The sequence below is a fragment of the Anomaloglossus baeobatrachus genome, chromosome 5 (genome assembly GCF_048569485.1).
Source record: "Anomaloglossus baeobatrachus isolate aAnoBae1 chromosome 5, aAnoBae1.hap1, whole genome shotgun sequence".
NCBI lineage: Eukaryota > Metazoa > Chordata > Amphibia > Anura > Aromobatidae > Anomaloglossus > Anomaloglossus baeobatrachus.
Genome location: NC_134357.1, coordinates 6,811,540 through 6,832,704, shown reverse-complemented (window position 1 = coordinate 6,832,704; position 21,165 = coordinate 6,811,540). Strand labels below are relative to the sequence as shown.

Here is a 21,165-nt window from a genome sequence, read left to right as displayed (position 1 = left end):
GAGAATCCTTGTTTCCCACCTTGACCCTGAATAACCTCTGTGCCCATAGATCAGTATTATGACGCTGCGGCTGTTCGAGCACCTCCTGCAGAAGCCCCACGAGCACATACTGTATAACCTGATCCTGCGAAACCTGGAGGAGAGGAACTACACAGAGTACAGGCCCCCATGTGCGGAGGACAAGGACATCGTGGAGAACGGGCAGATCCCCGGAGCCGTGTATGTGGGGAGGGTCTGCGGGGAGGTCACTGATATGTGCCGCTACTGCAGATCTGATCTGTCACTTTCTACAGAGATCTCGAAGAAGATCCGATATTTACAGACATCTCTCCTGACAATGCGCTGTCTAAAGAGTGGCTGAGCGTGTCTCCCCCCATCACCCCCGACCATCAAAGAACCGATGGGAAAACCGAAGTGCACAAAATCGTTAACAGGTGAGTCTAGGAAGGGTCAGACGGATTCTCCGGTGTGTGAGGAAAGCTTTGGGGTCTGTACAGCCTGATGGTCCAGTCGTTGCTGAACAAAACAGACCACGCGTGTACCCATAGCGGTTGAGGGACGGCGGCGCCTGACTGCGGAGGTTGAGGGGCGGCGACGGCGCCTGACTGCGGAGGTTGAGGGGCGGCGACGGCGCCTGACTGCGGAGGTTGAGGGGCGGCGACGGCGCCTGACTGCGGAGGTTGAGGGGCGGCGACGGCGCCTGACTGCGGAGGTTGAGGGGCGGCGACGGCGCCTGACTGCGGAGGTTGAGGGGCGGCGACGGCGCCTGACTGCGGAGGTTGAGGGGCGGCGACGGCGCCTGACTGCGGAGGTTGAGGGGCGGCGACGGCGCCTGACTGCGGAGGTTGAGGGGCGGCGACGGCGCCTGACTGCGGAGGTTGAGGGGCGGCGACGGCGCCTGACTGCGGAGGTTGAGGGGCGGCGACGGCGCCTGACTGCGGAGGTTGAGGGGCGGCGACGGCGCCTGACTGCGGAGGTTGAGGGGCGGCGACGGCGCCTGACTGCGGAGGTTGAGGGGCGGCGACGGCGCCTGACTGCGGAGGTTGAGGGGCGGCGACGGCGCCTGACTGCGGAGGTTGAGGGGCGGCGACTGCGCCTGACTGCGGAGGTTGAGGGGCGGCGACGGCGCCTGACTGCGGAGGTTGAGGGGCGGCGCCTGACTGCGGAGGTTGAGGGGCGGCGCCTGACTGCGGAGGTTGAGGGGCGGCGCCTGACTGCGGAGGTTGAGGGGCGGCGCCTGACTGCGGAGGTTCATCGGCGTCACTCCATTGTAATGGGCATAAAAGTTCTGGCTCTTGGGGACGGTCCCAGCACTCGGACCCCACTAAACTATAGAGGCGATAACTTTTTTTTTTTTTTTTTTATTTACTGGACAACTCCTTTAAAAGGTTCCATTGTGGGGGGGGGGGTAATTACATTACAGGGAACCTTCCACAAGTTTTTTTAATTTTAATGCAGGACCCAATTCTGCAATAAAAATAATTCCCAGCACCCGGTCCGTGGTCCTTTCCTGGGGTCAGGACGTGACGGCTGCTGCCAATCAGTGGCTTCACCATCAGTGGCTTCACACCATCAATACCAGAGGGAGAAGTATAAAACAAAGGGGGAAAACCCTTCAGAAAACGATGATTTATCCCTTCATTAATTGCAACTTTAAGGAAAACATTTGTCATTTTAAGATAAAAATAAAAAAAAAGGGGTAAAAAAAATGTTCCTGCACTTTCACATAAGAAAAGGAATTTAAGAGAAATGTGTAGAACTTTGTGACTAGCGGCTGAATGAAGGCCTGGGGGTCCGCGCTCCTCTGGAGGGGCTGATGTGATTGCTACCTGCAGATTATGGGGCGCAGAGCGGACGTCCGTGTGGTATCGGCAGTATTAGTGACGGCCGCACCGCTCTCGGGTGGACGCTCATCACAGGCGGAGATTCTTCAGCTCTTACAGCTTCGTGTTTTTCATTATCTGCAGTTTTCTCTGTCTCGTTCCTGATGAAGCAAAATCTTCCTATCAAGTAGAAGGCACCGGCTACGACACCTACCTCCGAGATGCCCACCGCCAGGTACCACCGCTCATGTCCCCGCTCACCTCACCGCCAGGTGCCACCGCTCATGTCCCCGCCAGGTACCACCGCTCACCTCACCGCCAGGTACCACCGCTCATGTCCCCGCTCACCTCACCGCCAGGTACCACCGCTCATGTCCCCGCCAGGTACCACCGCTCACCTCACCGCCAGGTACCACCGCTCATGTCCCCGCTCACCTCACCGCCAGGTACCACCGCTCATGTCCCCACCAGGTACCACCGCTCACCTCACCGCCAGGTACCACCGCTTGTGTCACCGCTGTCATGTACAGTCACCTTCATATAAACTTTGCACTTCCACTCCTAATTCTCCCCAGGATCTCTGCTTGCTGTCAGTGACTGGGAACCTTGTTAATAACCACTGAAGAAAAAAAAAAAAAAGCCTCTAAAGAGAAGTCAATAACATGAGTCCCCTGTAATAAGGATAGTGGGGTGCAGGGGGTGCCTCCATTGTCTGTCCACAAGATCATTGTAGAAAGAGAACTGCTGCAGCTTTTTAGTGACTTTGTTCATTCATGACCCTGAGAAATGGAAACGATGATCTGAAGCCCCCCGTGTACAGGCTGCAAGCACGGGGGGCCGGTGAGATGGAGAGGATCCGTGTATATATGACCTGCACATCTCCAGATCTAGGGTCACACTGACAGCAAGCAGAGATCTGCATCTGTTTATAGCACAGGGGTACTGTGCTTTGTAGTAACTGTTCACACTCGGCCGTCCTGTGTGCACGGAGGAATATCGCCACGCTCGGCCATTCCCTGCCTCGTCTCCCGTCTTCTCCCCTTTCCTCGCTCTGTCACTCACAATCCTCTGTTTGCTGGAGGAGACAAACTGCTCCAAGCCCCCCATAGACTCACAGTGGGGGCTCCTGCCCACAGACGAGCTGGAGGCTGTTATGCAGCGGAGCTGAGCTCTGCTGCTCGGGGTCCGAGCCCCCCGGCTTCTGCGGCTCGCTCTGCACCGGAGCTCCCCCTCCATACAGGAGAATGGGCCGGGGTACACACGTCCGGTATGTGAGGAGGCGGCCGATCTCCCGGACTGTAGATTGTGCACGTTGCTCCACATCCGGCTTTCTTTGCAGGGCGCTGCTCCGGCCGCTCGCTGTAATTCTTCGGTATGTCCTCCCCTTCTCCCGGCGTCCGGACTCCAGGCAGGTCTCACCTTCTCACCACTTCTTGTCGTTTTCTCAGTTCCGGGATTACTGTGCAATCTGCCTGCGCTGGGATTGGCCCGGCACCGCAAAACCTATTGAAAAGTGCAATTTGGAGGCTCCTTTCTTCGAGGGACACTTCCTGAAAGTTCTGTTTGACAGAATGGGCCGGATCCTGGATCAGGTGCGCTGTATACTCACTCTCGTGTATAACCCGGGGGCTCCCGACCATCCCCACCCCCACCCCAATGTCGTGGGACAGTGACATATTGACACCACAGCTGGTTCTTAGTGACTGTTCAGCAGGATCTGCAGCTCTGGGTGCACGGACCACGCACATTGGGGGTGTGGCCATAAGCGGCGGGGTCACCGCTGAGATTGGTGATAATTGGCGCTGTCAGGTGAATATTCGCTCGTCCTCCGCTCACGCCTCTGATTCTCTCCCGCAGCCGTACGATGTGAACTTACAGGTGACGTCGGTGCTGTCCAAGCTCTCGCTCTTCCCTCACCCCCACGTACATGAATTCCTTTTGGACCCCTACGTGAACCTGGCCCCCGGGTGCCGCTCCCTCTTCTCGGTCATTGTCAGGGTGAGTTCAGATAGAATACATCTGATTATTACATCATAGCGCACTATGGGCCAAGAACGGACGAGTAACACAGGACCCCTGGAGCAGCCCGGTTACATAAGAAAGCCCCCTGAAAAAGGGATTCACTTAACGAGCCCCTGGGGACCGGCTCTCATTACCGGGGACACATCACAAATCGAGGGGACGATTGTAACATCCATCATTCTCATTCCAGGTGGTGGGAGATCTCATGGTGAGAATCCAGCGGATCCCGGACTTCACCCCTAAACTCCTGCTGGTGAGGAAGAGACTGCTGGGCCTGGAGCCTGACGGTCCCATGTAAGTGTATGCACATGAAGGGATTATCTGTTTCTGGGAAAGCGAGCGTCACCGCCTCCTTTTTGTTTTCCGGGTGCCGTCGCCTCCTCCTCTTCGTCCTCTGGGAGCTGTTGCCTCTTCCTCTTTTGTCCTCCCGGGCGTCGTCTCCTCCTCCTCTTTTGTCCTCCCGGGCGCCGTTTCCATCTCCTCTTTTGTCCTCCCGGGCGCTGTCGCCTCCTCCTCCTCTTTTGTCCTCCCGGGCGCCGTCGCCGCCTCCTCCTCTTTTGTCCTCCCGGGCACCGTCGCCGCCTCCTCCTCTTTTGTCCTCCCGGGCGCCGTCGCCTCCTCCTCCTCTTTTGTCCTCCCGGGCGCCGTCGCCGCCTCCTCCTCTTTTTTGTCCTCCCGGGCGCCGTCGCCTCCTCCTCCTCTTTTGTCCTCCCGGGCGTCGGCGCCTCCTCCTCCTCCTCCTCTTTTGTCCTCCCGGGTGCCGTCTCCTCCTCCTTCTCTTTTGTCCTCCCGGGCGCCGTCGTCGCCTCCTCCTCCTTTGTCCTCCCGGGCGCCGTCGCCTCCTCTTTCTTCGGCGCTCCATTGGGAGACCCAGACGATTGGGTGTATAGCTACTGCCTCCGGAGGCCACACAAAGCATTACACTAAAAGGTGTAAGGCCCCTCCCCTTCTGGCTATACACCCCCAGTGGGATCACTGGCTCACCAGTTTTCTGCTTTGTGCGAAGGAGGTCAGACATCCACGCATAGCTCCACTGTTTAGTCAGCAGTAGCTGCTGACTATGTCGGATGGAAGAAAAGTGGGCCCATATGGGGTCCCCAGCATGCTCCCTTCTCACCCCACTTGCGGTTTGTAAGGTTGAGGTACCCATTGCGGGTACGGAGGCTGGAGCCCACATGCTGTTTTCCTTCCCCATCCCCCCTCAGGGCTCTGGGTGAAGTGGGATCTTACAGGTCTCCAGGCACTGAGACCGGGCTCCATCCACAGACCCAGAGAACCTGCTGGATATGGAGCTGAGTATCGTCAGGGACAGGCCCTGCTACATTAAGGTACTCTGTGTCCCCGGGCAAGCGCGCACACACACACCAGCATTGCTGGGAGTGTTAGTGCGCCGGGGGCGACAGCGCAGAGCGCTCGTGCTATTAGTCACTACAGCTTTGCTGAGTGACTTTATGTATTGGGAACTGCCGCGCCGGCCGTTGCTGGGTGTTTTTTACACTGTGGCGCGGCTGGGACTTGTGGTGCGCCGGGGACTTCCGCGCTGGCCGTGCACATGGACGGCCGCGCTTATTACTCGAGTCCCTGGCTTTGCGGCCTAGTTTTCGTTTCGTTCCCGCCTCCAGCCCTGCCAGTCAGGGGAGAGGCGGGACGCTGTACAGACAGTCAGCGCCGAGGGCTGGAGTCTGCTTTGCATTCTCCAGCCCCCTTCACTGGACACAGTGGGACGCCAGTTTCCCGCTCTTGGCTGGGGCACGCCCACGGCCCGCCCCTCGTCACACGAGCTGGAGAAGGACGCCGGCAGCCATTCCTGCAGTCCGAGCTGGAGAACGGAGACAAGCTCTGGGCAACCAACACAGGGCTCTGGCGACCACACACCCGCGTTATAGGCGGGCGGTAAGCAGCACCTGAAGTGCTGACCCCACTAAATACCGAAGTGTCCATTTGTATTTTATGCTTGTATGCTATACACTGCACTGTAGGTCGCTATCTTTGGCTATATGCCCTTCTAGATGGTGAGATAACAGCAGCAAAAACGCAAGGGTGCTAAGGCACAGGTTTTCTAGGCTGCTTGTATTGCATGGCTGAAGTGTTCATTTGTACTTATGCTTGTATGCTATACATTGCACTGTACGGTCGCTACTCTTGGCTATATGCCCTTCTAGATGGCGAGATAACAGCAGCAAAAAAGCAAGGGTGCCAAGGCACAGGCTTTATAGGCTGCTTGTACTGCATGTGCTGAAGTGTTCATTTGTATATATGCTTGTATGCTATACATTGCACTGTACGGTCGCTACTCTGGGCCATATTCTCCTAGATGGCTGGACAACAGCAGCAAAAAAGCATGGGTGCCAAGGCACAGGCTTTATAGGCTGCTTGTATTGCATGTGCTGAAGTGTTTATGCTTGTATGTTGTACATTGCATAGATGACTAGAATACAGCAGCAAAAAAGCAACACAGGCTTTCTATGCTGCTTTTCCTGCAGATACTGTTCCACCGGCAGGTTCCACTGACCCCCATTGTGTGCAATGCTCCCCTGTAGCACTTGGTCAGCCGGGGTCTCTACTAGAGGTGGCCAAAGGAACCACCTGTGAACCCTGTCCAGGGACAGGGACGGAGATTGTCATGGGATGGAGACTTTGCAGTCCAGACAGGCCATGGGCAATCTTGATTAATGCTCCCTGGCCACCCTCATTTGGAACGTACTCAGTGCTCCGGGGGGGTCCCAGGCATTCCAGGGTGAAGGCTCTGACACGGACAGCAGCCCCAGACAGCCTAAGCTAGCTCGCTGGGTACGACACTAGGCTTCATCACTGGTCAGGGTCCCAGCAGGAGGACTCTCTGTATGATGAGGCAGACGTAGCTGATCAGGGCTTTGGTCCTGACACCGTTCTCAATCCGGATACACCGGATGGTGACGCCATAGTGAATGATCTTATAGCGTCCATCAATGGCATGTTGGATATTTCTCCCTCAGCTCCCCCAGCGGAGGAGTCAGCTTCACAGCAGGGGAAATCCCTTTTCAGTATCTCATGCGTATATTGAGTACTTTTCTGGCCACTCTGACTTCAGAGACGCAGTTCAGAAACACCACGCTTACCAGATAAGCGTTTTCTCCAAACGTATTAAGGATACACGTTATCCCTTCCCCCTGACGTGGTAAAGCGCTGGACCCAGGGTCCAAAGGTGGATCCCCCAATCTCCAGGCTTGCGGCTAGATCCATAGTTGCAGTGGAGATGGGACTTCACTTAAAGATGCCATTGACAGACAGATGGACCTCTGGTTGAAATCTGTCTGTGAAGCTATCAGCGTGTCGGTGGCTCCGGCATTCGCAGCCGTATGGGCACCCTAACCTTTTTCAGCTGGTCTTGCGCAGCTGGTCTTGAGCACATGTACATCTGTGCCGCAGGTGGTGTCCTTAACCTCGCAATGTCTGCATTGCGACTTACCCTAGTAATGCTGTCCTGGGGGGACAGTCGAGGTTGGTCATTCCCAGGCTCGGGCAGGTCCCAATTGTACTCATCTAAAAGGGCTCAAAAGGCTCAGAGGGGCTCAGATTCCGGCCGGGCCCATTCACGCCCAAGGAAGGCAGCAGGAGGAACCGCTGCCAAGGCGGTCTCCTCATGTATTTCAGCTCTCTCTCCCCGCATCCGCGGTTGGTGGCAGAATCTCCCGCTTCTGGGTACATTTAGCTGCCACAGGTCACAGACCGGTGGGTGAGAGACATTGTGTCTCACGTGTACAGGATAGAGCTCTGTTCTCATCCTCCGGCTCGATTCTTCAGAACTTCACCCCCCCCCCCCCCCCCACCGAGCCGAGGCTCTTCTGCAGGCAGAAGGAGTGGTAATCCCTGTTCCTCTTCAGGAACAAGACACGGTTTTTTCCTCCAATCTTATTGGGGTGCCAAAAAAGGGTGGCTTTTTCCGTTCCGTTCTGGACCTAAAACTGCTCACCAAGCACGTGAAGGCCAGGCGGTTCCGGATGTAACCCTCCGCTCCGTCATTGCCTCAATGTCTCAAGGAGATTTCCTAGCATCAATAGACATCAGGATGCTTATCTCCTCGTGCCGATTGCTCCAGAGCACCAGCGTTTGCTACGTTTCGTTATTGAAGACGAGCATCTTCAGTGCGTAGCCCTGCCCTTCGGTCTGGCGACAGCCCTACGGGTTTTCACCAAGTTCAGGGCAGCAGTGGGAGCAGTCCTGCACTCTCAGGGTCACTCTGTGATCCTTACTGGGACGATCCACTTGTCAAGGCACCCTCTTAAGAGGCATGCCGACACAGCCTGAACGTGGCGCTGGAGACTCTCCAGAGTTTCGGGTGGATCATCAACTTTTCGAGGTTACATCGGGCACCGACCCAATCGCTGACAGATCTTGGCATGGAGTTTCACACTCCCTCAGCGATAGTGAAGCTTCCGCTGGACAAGCAGCGTTCACTACAGACGGGGGTGCAGTCTCTCCTTCAAGGCCAGTCACACCCCTTAAGACGCCTCATGCAGAGGCAGTCACTTTCGCGCAGTTTCACTGCGTCCACTTCAATGGGACATGCTTTGCCAATGGGTTGGGGAGTCGACGTCCCTAGAAAGGAACGTTTCCCTTCTCAGACGGTCAAGGACTCTCTCCAGGGGAGTCCATCCTTCAGATCAATGTTCTGGAAATCTGGGCAGTGTATCTTGCCCTGCAAGCCTTCCAGCAGTGGCTGGAAGGAAAACAGATCCGAATTCAGTCGGACAATTCCACAGCGGTGGCAGACGTCGCCCACCAAGGCGGAACACGCATCGCCAAGCCTACCAGGCAATCCGGCGGATTCTGATGTGGGTGGGAGACAGAGCATCCACCATATCCGCAGTTCACATCCCGGGCGTAGAAAATTGGGAAGCAGACTTCCTCAGTCGCCTGGGCATGGACGCAGGGGAATGGCCTCTGCACCCAGAATGGTGTCAGGAAATCTGTAGCCGCTGGAGGATGCCGGACGTCGACCTAATGGCGTCTCGGCACAACAACAAGGTCCCGATTTTCATGGCGCGGTCTCACGAGCAAAGAGCTCTGGTGGCAGGCGCCCTAGTTCAGGATTGGTCGCAGTTCCAGCTACCCTATGTGTTTCCTACTCTGGCACTGTTGCCCAGAGTGCTACGCAAGCTCAGCTCCGCTTGCCACCGCGCCATCCTCGTCGTCCCAGACTGACCGAGGAGGTCGTGGTCCCGGATCTGTGGCATCTCACGGTCGGCCAACCGTGGGCACTCTCAGACCGGCCAGACTTACTGTCCCAAGGGCCGTTCTTTCCACTGAATTCTACGGCCCTGATCCGGACTGTGTGGCCATCGAGTCCGAGATCCTAGCGTCTTCAGGATTATCTCAAGACGTCATTGCCACCATGAGACGGGCTAGGAAGCCGACGTCTGCCAAAATCTCCCACAAGACGTGGAAGTTATTCTTATCTTGGTGCTCTGCTCAGGGAGTGTCTCCCTGGCCATTTGCATTGTCTCCTTTTTCCCCCCTTCCTGCATCTGGATTGGGAAAAGGTTTGTCGCTCGGCTCCCTTAAAGGACAGTCGCAGCGCTGTCGGTATTCTTTCAGAAGCGCCTAGTACGACTTCCTCAGGTACGCACGTTCCTGCAGGGGGATTATCACATTGTCCCTCCGTACAAGAGGCCGTCAGACCCATGGGATCTGCACAGGGTATTAATTGCTCTCCAGGAGCCGCCCTTCGAGCCTCTGAGGGATGTTTTCCCTTTCTCGACTTTCACAGAAAGTGGCCTTTCTGGTAGCGGTCACGTCTCTTCGGAGAGTGTCTGAGCTAGCAGCGCGGTCATCCACAGCTCCCTTCCTGGTGTTCACCAAGATAAGGTAGTGCTGCGTCCGATCCCAGAGTTTCTCCCTAAGGTGGTATCCCCTTTTTATCACAATCAGGATATCTCCTTACCTTCCTTTTATCCATTTCATCGATATGTAATGGCTTTGCATTGTTGGATCTGGTGTAGAGCACCCAGAATCTACATTCCCGCACGGCGCCCCTGCGCCGCTCAAATGCACTCTTTGTCCTTGTCACTGGTCAGCGCAAGGGATCGCAGGCTGCAACATCCACCTTGGCTCAATGGATCAAGGAACCAATCCTTGAAGCCTACCGTTCTACTGGGCTTCCGGTTTCATCAGGGCTGAAGGCCCATTCTACCAGAGCCGTGGGTGTGTCCTGGGCATTACGGCACCAGGCTACGGCTCAACAGGTGTGCCAGGCAGCTACCTGGTCGAGTCTGCACACTTTCACCAAACATTATCAGGTGCATACCTATGCTTCGGCGGACGCCAGCCTAGGTAGAAGAGTCCTGCAGGCGGCAGTTGCCTCCCCGTAGGGGAGGGCTGTCTTGCAGCTCTAACATGAGGTATTTCTTTACCCACCCAGGGACAGCTTTTGGACGTCCCAATCGTCTGGGTCTCCCAATGGAGCGCCGAAGAAGAAGGGAATTTTGTTACTTACCGTAAATTCCTTTCTTCAGCGCTCTATTGGGAGACCCAGACGATTGGGTATAGCTACTGCCCTCTGGAGGCCACACAAAGCACTACATCAAAAGTGCAAGGCCCCTCCCCCTCTGGCTATACCCCCCCCGTGGTATCACGGGTTCTCCAGTTTTAGCTTTGTGTGCGAAGGAGGTCAGACATCCACGCATAGCTCCACAGATTTTAGTCAGCAGTAGCTGCTGACTATTTCGGATGGAAGAAAAGAGGACACATATAGTGTCCCCAGCATGCTCCCTTCTCACCCCTGGATGGTGTTGTAAGGTTGAGGTACCTATTGCTGGTACGGCGGCTGGAGCCCACATGCTGCTTTCCTTCCACATCCCCCTGGGGGGCTCTGAGGAAGTGGGATCCTGCCGGCCTCAAAGCTCTGATGCCGGGCTCCATCCACAGACCCATTTGAACCTGCTGGATACGGAGCTGGAGTACCGTTCAGGGACATGGCCCTGCACCATTACAGGTACTCTGTGTCCCCGTACACACAGGCACAGCACACTCCAGACTTGCTGGGTGTGCTAGTGCGCCGGGGACAGTAATGGGTTACAGTCACTGCAGCTTTGCTGAGTGACTTTGTGTTTTGGGAACTACCGCGCCGGACGCTCCGGGAGCGGCGGCGCGGCTGGGACTTGTAGTTCGCCGGGGACTGGGCGCCGACCGCGCTTTTACGGCGGCGGCGCTTATAAATCCAGTCCCCGGCTTCTGCGGCCTAGTGCCGCTTCGTTCCCGCCCCCTCCCTGTCACTCAGGGAAGGGGACAGGCGCTGAGCAATCAGCAGCGCCGAGGGCTGGAGCCTTTTTACATGCTCCAGCCCTCTCACTGCACACTGTCGGGCGCCGGATTCCCGCTCTGCCTTGGGGGCACGCCCACGGCCCGCCCCTCCTCACATGAGCTGGGGAAGAAGCCGGCAGCCATTACTGAAGTCCGAGCTCGGATTTTCAGCAACCAGGCAGGACGGTGGCGATCATACACCCGCTTATAGGCGGGCGGTAAGAGGCACACATAGTGCTGACCACAGATAACTGCAGTGTATACATGTGTTGTTTTTAACTGCACAGGTCGCTATATGCCCGCTTGGGGAGCGACACATTAGCAGCAGGAAAGCAGGTGTGCTAAGGCACAGGCTTTCTAGGCTGCTTGTATTGCACGACTGAGGTGTTCATTTGTGTTTATGTGTTATACATTGCACTGTACAGTCGCTAGTCTTAGCTATATTCTCCTGGAATGGCTAGACTACAGCAGCAGAAAACCAAGGGTGCTGGGGCACAGGTTTTTTTCTATGCTGCTTGTATTGCATGGGCTGCAGTGTGCATTTGTACTTGTGCTTGTATGCTATACATTGCACTGTATGGTCACTCTTCTGGGCCATATTCCCCTAGATGACTTGTCTACAGCAGCAGAAGAGCTGGGGTGCCAGGGCATAGGCTTCTATGCTGCTTATATTGCATGTGCTGCAGTGTTCATTTGTACTTGTGCTTGTATGCTATACATTGCACTGTACGGTCACTCTTCTGGGCTATATTCCCCTAGATGACTTGTCTACAGCAGCAGAAGAGCTGGGGTGCCAGGGCATAGGCTTCTATGCTGCTTATATTGCATGTGCTGCAGTGTTCATTTGTACTTGTGCTTGTATGCTATACATTGCACTGTACGGTCACTCTTCTGGGCTATATTCCCCTAGATGACTAGTATACAGCAGCATAAGAGCTGGGGTGCCAGGGCACAGGCTTCTATGCTGCTTGTATTGCATGTGCTGCAGTGTTCATTTGTACTTGTGCTTGTATGCTATACATTGCACTGTATGGTCACTCTTCTGGGCTATATTCCCCTAGATGACTAGTATACAGCAGCATAAGAGCAGGGGTGCCAGGGCACAGGCTTCTATGCTGCTTGTATTGCTTGTGCTGCAGTGGTCATTTGTACTTTATGCCTGTATGCTATACATTGCACTGTACGGTCACCAATCTTGGCTATATAATTCTAGATAGCTAGTCGGCAGCGGCAAAACAGCAACACAGATTTTCAGTGCTGTTTTTACTACATGGGATGCTGTTCATGACACCGTCCCATTGTGTGCATGCTCCCCCGTAGCACGTGCCGGGGTCTCTAGCACTTCGTCTGCCTGGGTCTCTACTAGTTGTGGCCAAAGAAACCACCTGTCAACCCTGTCCATGGACAGGGACGGAGTAGTCATAATATAGAGACTTGCAGTCCAGACAGGCCATGGGCAATCTACTTGACCAAAAGGCAGCTCTTCAGGGCTTTGATACTGACATAGCTATCGATCCGGATACACCGGGTGGTAACGCCATACGGAATGATCCTATACCGTCCATCAATGGAAGGTTGGATCTTTCTCCCTCAGCTCCCCCAGTGGAGATAGGAGACGAACAGGAGAAGTTCCTTTTCAGTATCTCACACAGATGTGGAGTATTTTTCTGGCCACGCTGACTTCAGAGAAGCAGTCCAGGAACACCACGCTTACCAGATAAGCGTCTTCTCCAAACGTTTTTAGGATACACGTTATCCCTTTTCCCCTGACGCGGTCAGTGCTGGACCCAGGGTCCAAAGGTGGATTCTCCAATCTCCAGGCTTGCGTCTAGAGACATAGTTGCACTGGAGATGGGGCTTCACTTAAAGACGCCAGTCACAGACAGATGGACTCTGGTTGAAATCTGTCTAGGAAGCTATCGGCGTGTCGGTTGCTCCGGCATCCACAGCCGTATAGGCAACCTAACCTTTTCAGCTGTTCTTGCGCAGCTGGCCTTGAGCACAGGGACATCTGTACCGCAGAGGCGTCCGTAACCCGCAATGTCTGCACTGCGACTTACCCTGTTAATACTGTCCTAAAAGTACAGTCGAGGTTTCGGTCCTTCCCAAGCTCCGGTAGGTCCCAATTGTCCTCGGGCAAAAGGGCTACTAAACCTCAGACGGGCTCAGATTCCGGCCGGGCTCAATCACGCCCAAGGAAGGCAGTCGGAGGAACCGCTACAAGGCGGTCTCCTCAGGACTCTCAGTTCTCTCTCTCTCTCCGCATCCGCGGTTGATGGCAGAACCCCCCGCCTTTGGCGACATTTAGCTGCCACAGGTCACAGACCGGTGGGTGGCGAACATTGTGCTCACGTGCACAGGACAGTGTTCTAATCTCGTCCTCCGACTCCATTTCCCTGCTGCAGGCGGTGGATGCTCTAAGAGCAGAAGGAGTGGTGATCCCTGTCCCCCCTCAGGAACGAGGGCGAGGGTTTGTACTCCAATCTCTTTGTGGCTCCAAAAAAGGACGGTTCCTTCCGTCCCGTTCTGGTCCTGACACTGCTCAACGAGCATGCGAACTCCAGGCGGTTCCGGATGGGATCCCTCCGATCCGTCATTACCTCAATGTCTCGAGGAGACTTCCTTGCCTCAACAGACATCAAAGATGCCTATCTCCACGTGCCAATTGCTACGGAGCACCAACGTTTTCTACGTTTTGTGATAGGAGACGAACATCTTCAGTTCGTAGCTCTGCCATTCAGTCTGGCGACAGCCCCACGGGTGTTCACCAAGGTCATGGCAGCAGTGGTAGCAGTCTTGCACTTTCAGGGACACCCGGTGATTCCATACTTGGACGATCTACTCGTCAAAGCACCCTCCCTCGAGGCATGCCAACGCAGCCTGAATGTTACGCTGGAGACTCTCCAGACTTTCGGGTGGATCATCAATTTGGCAAGGTCAAATCTGTCTCCGACTCAATCACTAACGTATCTCGGCATGGAGTTTCATACTCTATCAGCAATAGTGAAGCTTCCGCTGAACAAGCAGCGTTCACTGCAGACAGAGGTGCAGTCTCTCCTTCAAGGCCAGTCGCACCCCTTAAGGCGCCTCATGCACTTCCTAAGGAAGATGGTGGCAGCCATCGAGGCAGTTCTCTTTGCGCAGTTTCATCTGCGCCAACGGCAATGGGACATTCTCCGCCAATGGGACGGGCAGTCAACCTCCCTGGACAGGGAAGTCTCCCTTTCCCAGACGGCCGAGGACTCTCTGCTATAGTGGCCATAGCCCCCATCCTGGGCACTGGTCACGACAGATACGAGTCTGTCAGGGTGGGGAGCAGTTTGTCTCCGCCACATGGCTCAGGGGACGTGGACTCAGCAGGAGTCCACCCTTCAGATCGATGTTCAAATCGGGGCAGGGTGTCTTACCCTATTAGCCTTCCAGAAGTGGCTAGAAAGAGAGCAGATCCGAATCCAGTCGGACATCTCCACAGCGGTGGCATACATCAACCACCAAGAAGGGGCGCGCAGTCAGCAAGCCTTCCAGGAAGTCCGGCGAATCCTCATGTGGGTGGAGGACACAGCATCCACCATATCCGCAGTTCACATCCCGGGCGTAGAAAACTGGGAAGCAGACTTCCTCAGTCGCCAGGGTATGGACGCGGGGGAATGGTCCCTTCACTCGGACGTGTTTCAGGAAATCTGTTGCCGCTGGGGGGTGCCGGACGTCGACCTAATGGCGTCTCGGCACACCAACAAGGTCCCGGCATTTATGGCACGATCGCGCGATCACAGAGCTCTGGCGGCAGACGCCTTAGTGCAAGATTGGTCGCAGTTCCGGCTCACATATGTGTTTCCACCTCTGGCACTCTTGCCCAGAGTACTGCGCAAAAATCAGATCCGATTGCAGCCGCGTCATACTCGTCGCACCAGACTGGCCGAGGAGATCGTGGTACCCGGATCTGTGGCATCTCACGGTCGGCCGACCGTGGTCACTACCAGACCGACCAGACTTACTGTCCCAAGGGCCGTTTTCTCCATCGGAATTCTGCGGCCCTGAACCTGACTGGGTGGCTTTTGTGTCCTGGATCCTAGCGTCTTCAGGATTATCCCAAGGGGTCGTTGCCACCATGAGACGGGCTAGGAAGCCCACGTCTGCTAAGATATACCACAGAACGTGGAAGATTTTCTTATTCTGGTGCTCTACTCAGGGAGTGTCTCCCTGGCCATTTGCATTGCCTACTTTTCTTTCCTTCCTACAATAGGAGTCAGAAAAGGGCTCGTCGCTCGACTCCCTCAAAGGGCAAGTCTCAGCACTATCCGTGTTTTTTCAGAAGCGGCTAGCACGTCTTTCTAAGGTGTGCACGTTCCCGCAGGGGGTTTGTCATATCGTACCCCCGTACAAGCGGCCGTTAGATCCATGGGATCTGAACAGGGTTCTAGTTGCTCTCCAGAAGCCGCCTTTCGAGACTCTGAAGGAAGTTTCTTTTTCTCGCCTGTCACAGAAGGTGGCGTTTCTCGTTGCGATCACATCGCTTCGGCGAGTGTCTGAGCTGGCAGCTCTGTCATCCAAGGCTCCCTTCCTGGTGTTTCACCAGGACAAGGTAGTGCTGCGCCCCATTCCGGAGTTTCTCCCTAAGGTCGTATCCTCGTTTCATCTTAATCAGGATATCTCCTTACCGTCTTTTTGCACTCATCCGGTTCACCGGTATGAGAATGATTTACGTTTGCTAGATTTGGTGAGAGCACTCAGAATCTACATTTCCCGCACGGCGCCCATGCGCCGTGCCGATGCACTTTTTGTCCTTGTCGCTTGTCCGCGCAAGGGGTTGCAGGCTTCTAAAGCCACCCTGGCTCGATGGATCAAAGAACCAATTCTAGAGGCCTACCGTTCTGCGGGGCTTCCGGTTCCTTCAGGGCTAAAAGCCCACTCAACCAGAGCCGTGGGTGCGTCCTGGGCATTACGTCACCAGGCTTCGGCTCAACAGGTGTGCCAGGCAGCTACCTGGTCCAGTCTGCACACTTTCACCAAGCATTATCAGGTGCATACCTATGCTTCGGCGGATGCCAGCTTAGGTAGAAGAGTCCTGCAGGCGGCAGTGACACCCCCGTAGGGGAGGGCTGTTTTGCAGCTCTAACATGAGGTATTTCTTTACCCACCCAGGGACAGCTTTTGGACGTCCCAATCGTCTGGGTCTCCCAATAGAGCGCTGAAGAAGAAGGGAATTTTGTTACTTACCGTAAATTCCTTTTCTTCTAGCTCTTATTGGGAGACCCAGCACCCGCCCTGTTGTCCTTCGGGATGTTTTTTTGTTGTTTGCGGGTACACATGTTGTTCATGTTGAACGGTTTTTCAGTTCTCCGATGTTATTCGGAGTTAATTTGTTTAAACCAGTTATTGGCTTCCTCCTTCTTGCTTTGGCACTAAAACTGGAGAACCCGTGATACCACGGGGGGGGTATAGCCAGAGGGGGAGGGGCCTTGCACTTTTGATGTAGTGCTTTGTGTGGCCTCCAGAGGGCAGTAGCTATACCCAATCGTCTGGGTCTCCCAATAAGAGCTAGAAGAAAAGGAATTTACGGTAAGTAACAAAATTCCCTTCTTTCTTCTAGCTCCTATTGGGAGACCCAGCACCCGCCCTGTTGTCCTTCGGGATTTTTGGTTGTTTTCGGGTACACATGTTGTTCATGTTGCATGGTTTTCAGTTCTCCGATGTTACTTCGGAGTGAATTTGTTTAAACCAGTTATTGGCTTTCCTCCTTCTTGCTTTTGCACTAAAACTGAGCAGCCCGTGATCCCACTGGGGGTGTATAGCCAGAAGGGGAGGGGCCTTACACTTTTTAGTGTAATGCTTTGTGTGGCCTCCGGAGGCAGTAGCTATACACCCAATCGTCTGGGTCTCCCAATAGGAGCTAGAAGAAAAGGAATTTACGGTAAGTAACAAAATTCCCTTCTTTGTCCTCCCGGGCGCCGTCGCCTCCTCCTCCTCTTTTGTCCTCCCGGGCGCCGTCGCCTCCTCCTCCTCTTTTGTCCTCCCGGGCGCCGTCGCCTCCTCCTCCTCTTTTGTCCTCCCGGGCGCCGTCGCCTCCTCCTCCTCTTTTGTCCTCCCGGGCGCCATCGCCTCCTCCTCTTTTGTCCTCCCGGGTGCCGTCGTCGCCTCCTCCTCCTTTGTCCTCCCGGGCGCCGTCGCCTCCTCTTTTGTCCTCCCGGGCGTCGGCGCCTCCTCCTCCTCTTTTGTCCTCCCGGGCGTCGGCGCCTCCTCCTCCTCTTTTGTCCTCCCGGGCGCCGGCGCCTCCTCCTCCTCCTTTTGTCCTCCTGGGCGCCGTCGTCTCCTCCTCTTTTGTCCTCCCGGGCGCCTCCTCCTCCTCTTTTGTCCTCCCGGGCGTCGGCGCCTCCTCCTCTTTTGTCCTCCCGGGCGTCGGCGCCTCCTCCTCCTCTTTTGTCCTCCCGGGCGCCGGCGCCTCCTCCTCCTCTCTTGTCCTCCCGGGCGCCGTCGCCTCCTCCTCCTCTCTTGTCCTCCCGGGCGCCGTCGCCTCCTCCTCCTCTTTTGTCCTCCCGGGCGCCGTCGCCTCCTCCTCCTCTTTTGTCCTCCCGGGCGCCGTCGCCTCCTTCTCCTCTTTTGTCCTCCCGGGCGCCGGCACCTCCTCCTCCTCTTTTGTCCTCCCGGGCGTCGGCGCCTCCTCCTCCTCCTCCTCCTCTTTTGTCCTCCTGGGCGCCGGCGCCGCCTCCTCCTCCTCCTTTTGTCCTCCCGGGTGCCGTCGTCTCCTCCTCCTCTTTTGTCCTCCCGGGCGCCTCCTCCTCCTCTTTTGTCCTCCCGGGCGCCGGCGCCTCCTCCTCCTCTTTTGTCCTCCCGGGCGTCGGCGCCTCCTCCTCCTCTTTTGTCCTCCCGGGCGTCGGCGCCTCCTCCTCCTCTTTTGTCCTCCCGGGCGTCGGCGCCTCCTCCTCTTTTGTCCTCCCGGGCGCCGGCGCCTCCTCCTCCTCCTTTTGTCCTCCTGGGCGCCGTCGTCTCCTCCTCTTTTGTCCTCCCGGGCGCCTCCTCCTCCTCTTTTGTCCTCCCGGGCGCCGGCGCCTCCTCCTCCTCTTTTGTCCTCCCGGGCGTCGGCGCCTCCTCCTCCTCTTTTGTCCTCCTGGGCGTCGGCGCCTCCTCCTTCCTCCTTCCTCCTCCCGGGCGCCGTCGACCACCCCTTGTTCAGTCCTCCATGCGTCCTCACCTCCTGTGTCTTCTCTTCCCACAGCGTTGACCACATGACGTTGTTAGAGGGGGTCATCGTGCTTGAGGAATTCTGCAAAGAACTTGCTGCCATCGCCTTCGTCAAGTACCACAGCTCCGCCACACCTTGATGCCGCCCTAGGAACTGTCACCACTTCATCTATGAGACCAAATTTTACTTATTTTATTTTTGGGTAAAGACTTTTTTTCTTGGAAAGAAGGGAAATGGGAGGGTGACGTCTCCAGGCCGAAGCCGCTCGCACAGGAGACGTCCCACGTGGATTTGTGTTCCGTTCTCCGTTACCGTATGTGTTTTATAGAACGTCTCAATCATCTGGGATTTTTCTACGGGATGATTGGATTTCGCATGTGTTTTATTTAAAAAAAAAACAGACTTGCATCAGAGCGGTGGCTGTGGTGATCCGGCGGTGGACGGCGGCTGTGGTGATCCGGCGGTGGACGGTGGCTGTGGTGATCCGGCGGTGGACGGCGGATGTGGTGATCTGGCGGTGGACAGCGGATGTAGTGATCCGGCGGTGGACGGCGGCTGTGGTGATCTGGCGGTGGACGGCGGCTGTGGTGATCTGGCGGTGGACGGCGGCTGTGGTGATCTGGCGGTGGACGGCGGATGTGGTGATCTGGCGGTGGACAGCGGATGTAGTGATCCGGCGGTGGACGGCGGCTGTGGTGATCTGGTGGTGGACAGCGGATGTAGTGATCCGGCGGTGGACGGAGTCTCATAAGGTTTACATTAAAATGAAAAGTATTTACCATGAAGCATTTCAGAATGGCCGCCGCCATCAGCAGCACAGGACGGGTTTGGATCTGTCCCGCCATTGACCACCGCCCAGGATCTTTAATGCCAGACGCAAAAGAAAAAACTCTCACATTTTCTATTCAGGATCTGATCTTGGAATCTGCGGATTTTCCGGACATTGCATCGGATGCGTTTCATGATTGTTTTCTTTCATTCTGGGACAATTTCCCGCTCGTCACGCCATCCAACGCCCAATCCTCAGCCGCCGCCGCGCTAGTGAGAGGTGACGTGCCGCTGTCACCGCCCAATCCTGAGCCACCGCCGCGCTAGTGAGAGGTGACGTGCCGCTGTCACCGCCGCCCGCTGCTGCACTCGCCCCACTCTTATTTTATTCTTTATAATATTGTTGGAGTAAATGTCAGCGACACACGAAGCTTGTAAGAAATTAATATATTTCAGGACTGGACGTTGGTTATTTTATTGCTATATTTGCTTCCTGTATATATGTAATGTATAAATTGTATTATACATTCATATAAAGCCATTATCCGGCTCCTGCATCTGCCGCAGCTTCCAGACTTTATCTCTACAGATTCCATCGTCTGTCGCTTTATGTCCATACAGAAAACCTGAAGCCGGAAGAACAAGAAGAGCTCTATAGTGTGACCGCTCTACAGTACAGAGCTCTATAGTGTGACCTCTCTACAGTACAGTGCTCTATAGTGTGACCTCTCTACAGTACAGAGCTCTATAGTGTGACCTCTCTACAGTACAGAGCTCTATAATGTGACCTCTCTACAGTACAGAGCTCTATAGTGTGACCGCTCTACAGTACAGAGCTCTATAGTGTGACCTCTCTACAGTACAGAGCTCTATAGTGTGACCTCTCTACAGTACAGTGCTCTATAGTGAGACCTCTCTACAGTACAGAGCTCTATAGTGTGACCTCTCTACAGTACAGAGCTCTATAGTGTGACCTCTCTACAGTACAGAGCTCTATAGTGTGACCTCTCTACAGTACAGAGCTCTATAGTGTGACCTCTCTACAGTACAGAGCTCTATAGTGTGACCTCTCTACAGTACAGACCTCTATAGTGTGACCTCTCTACAGTACAGACCTCTATAGTGTGACCTCTCTACAGTACAGAGCTCTATAGTGTGACCGCTCTACAGTACAGAGCTCTATAGTGTGACCGCTCTACAGTACAGAGCTCTATAGTGTGACCGCTCTACAGTACAGTGCTCTATAGTGAGACCTCTCTACAGTACAGAGCTCTATAGTGTGACCGCTCTACAGTACAGAGCTCTATAGTGTGACCGCTCTACAGTACAGGGCTCTATAGTGTGACCTCTCTACAGTACAGAGCTCTATAGTGTGACCTCTCTACAGTACAGAGCTCTATAGTGTGACCTCTCTACAGTACAGGGCTCTATAGTGTGACCTCTCTACAGTACAGAGCTCTATAGTGTGACCTCTCTACAGTACAGAGCTCTATAGTGTGACCTCTCTACAGTACAGGGCTCTATAGTGTGACCGCTCTACAGTACAGGGCTCTATAGTGTGACCTCTCTACAGTACAGAGCTCTATAGTGAGACCTCTCTACAGTACAGAGCTCTATAATGTGACCGCTCTACAGTACAGAGCTCTATAGTGTGACCTCTCTACAGTACAGAGCTCTATAGTGTGACCTCTCTACAGTACAGAGCTCTATAGTGTGACCTCTCTACAGTACAGAGCTCTATAGTGTGACCTCTCTACAGTACAGAGCTCTATAGTGTGACCTCTCTACAGTACAGAGCTCTATAGTGTGACCTCTCTACAGTACAGGGCTCTATAGTGTGACCTCTCTACAGTACAGAGCTCTATAGTGAGACCTCTCTACAGTACAGAGCTCTATAATGTGACCGCTCTACAGCACAGAGCTCTATAGTGTGACCTCTCTACAGTACAGAGCTCTATAGTGTGACCGCTCTACAGTACAGAGCTCTATAGTGTGACCTCTCTACAGTACAGGGCTCCATAGTGTGACCTCTCTACAGTACAGAGCTCTATAGTGTGACCTCTCTACAGTACAGAGCTCTATAGTGTGACC

At 55.0% G+C, this 21,165-nt stretch overlaps 1 protein-coding gene across 1 annotated transcript in view; it reads left to right on the top strand.

Moving 5' to 3' along the window:
• FHIP2A (FHF complex subunit HOOK interacting protein 2A) overlaps positions 1-19,636 on the top strand; it is a 66,333-nt gene extending 46,697 nt beyond the window's left edge. The window contains exons 11-17 of the mRNA XM_075348151.1: positions 50-219; positions 294-434; positions 1,968-2,058; positions 3,272-3,415; positions 3,681-3,821; positions 4,036-4,139; positions 18,340-19,636. Coding sequence (XP_075204266.1) covers positions 50-219; positions 294-434; positions 1,968-2,058; positions 3,272-3,415; positions 3,681-3,821; positions 4,036-4,139; positions 18,340-18,445 — 897 coding nt within the window. The 3' untranslated portion in view covers positions 18,446-19,636. The remainder of the gene's footprint in view (positions 1-49; positions 220-293; positions 435-1,967; positions 2,059-3,271; positions 3,416-3,680; positions 3,822-4,035; positions 4,140-18,339) is intronic.
• The last annotated feature ends 1,529 nt before the right edge of the window (positions 19,637-21,165 follow it).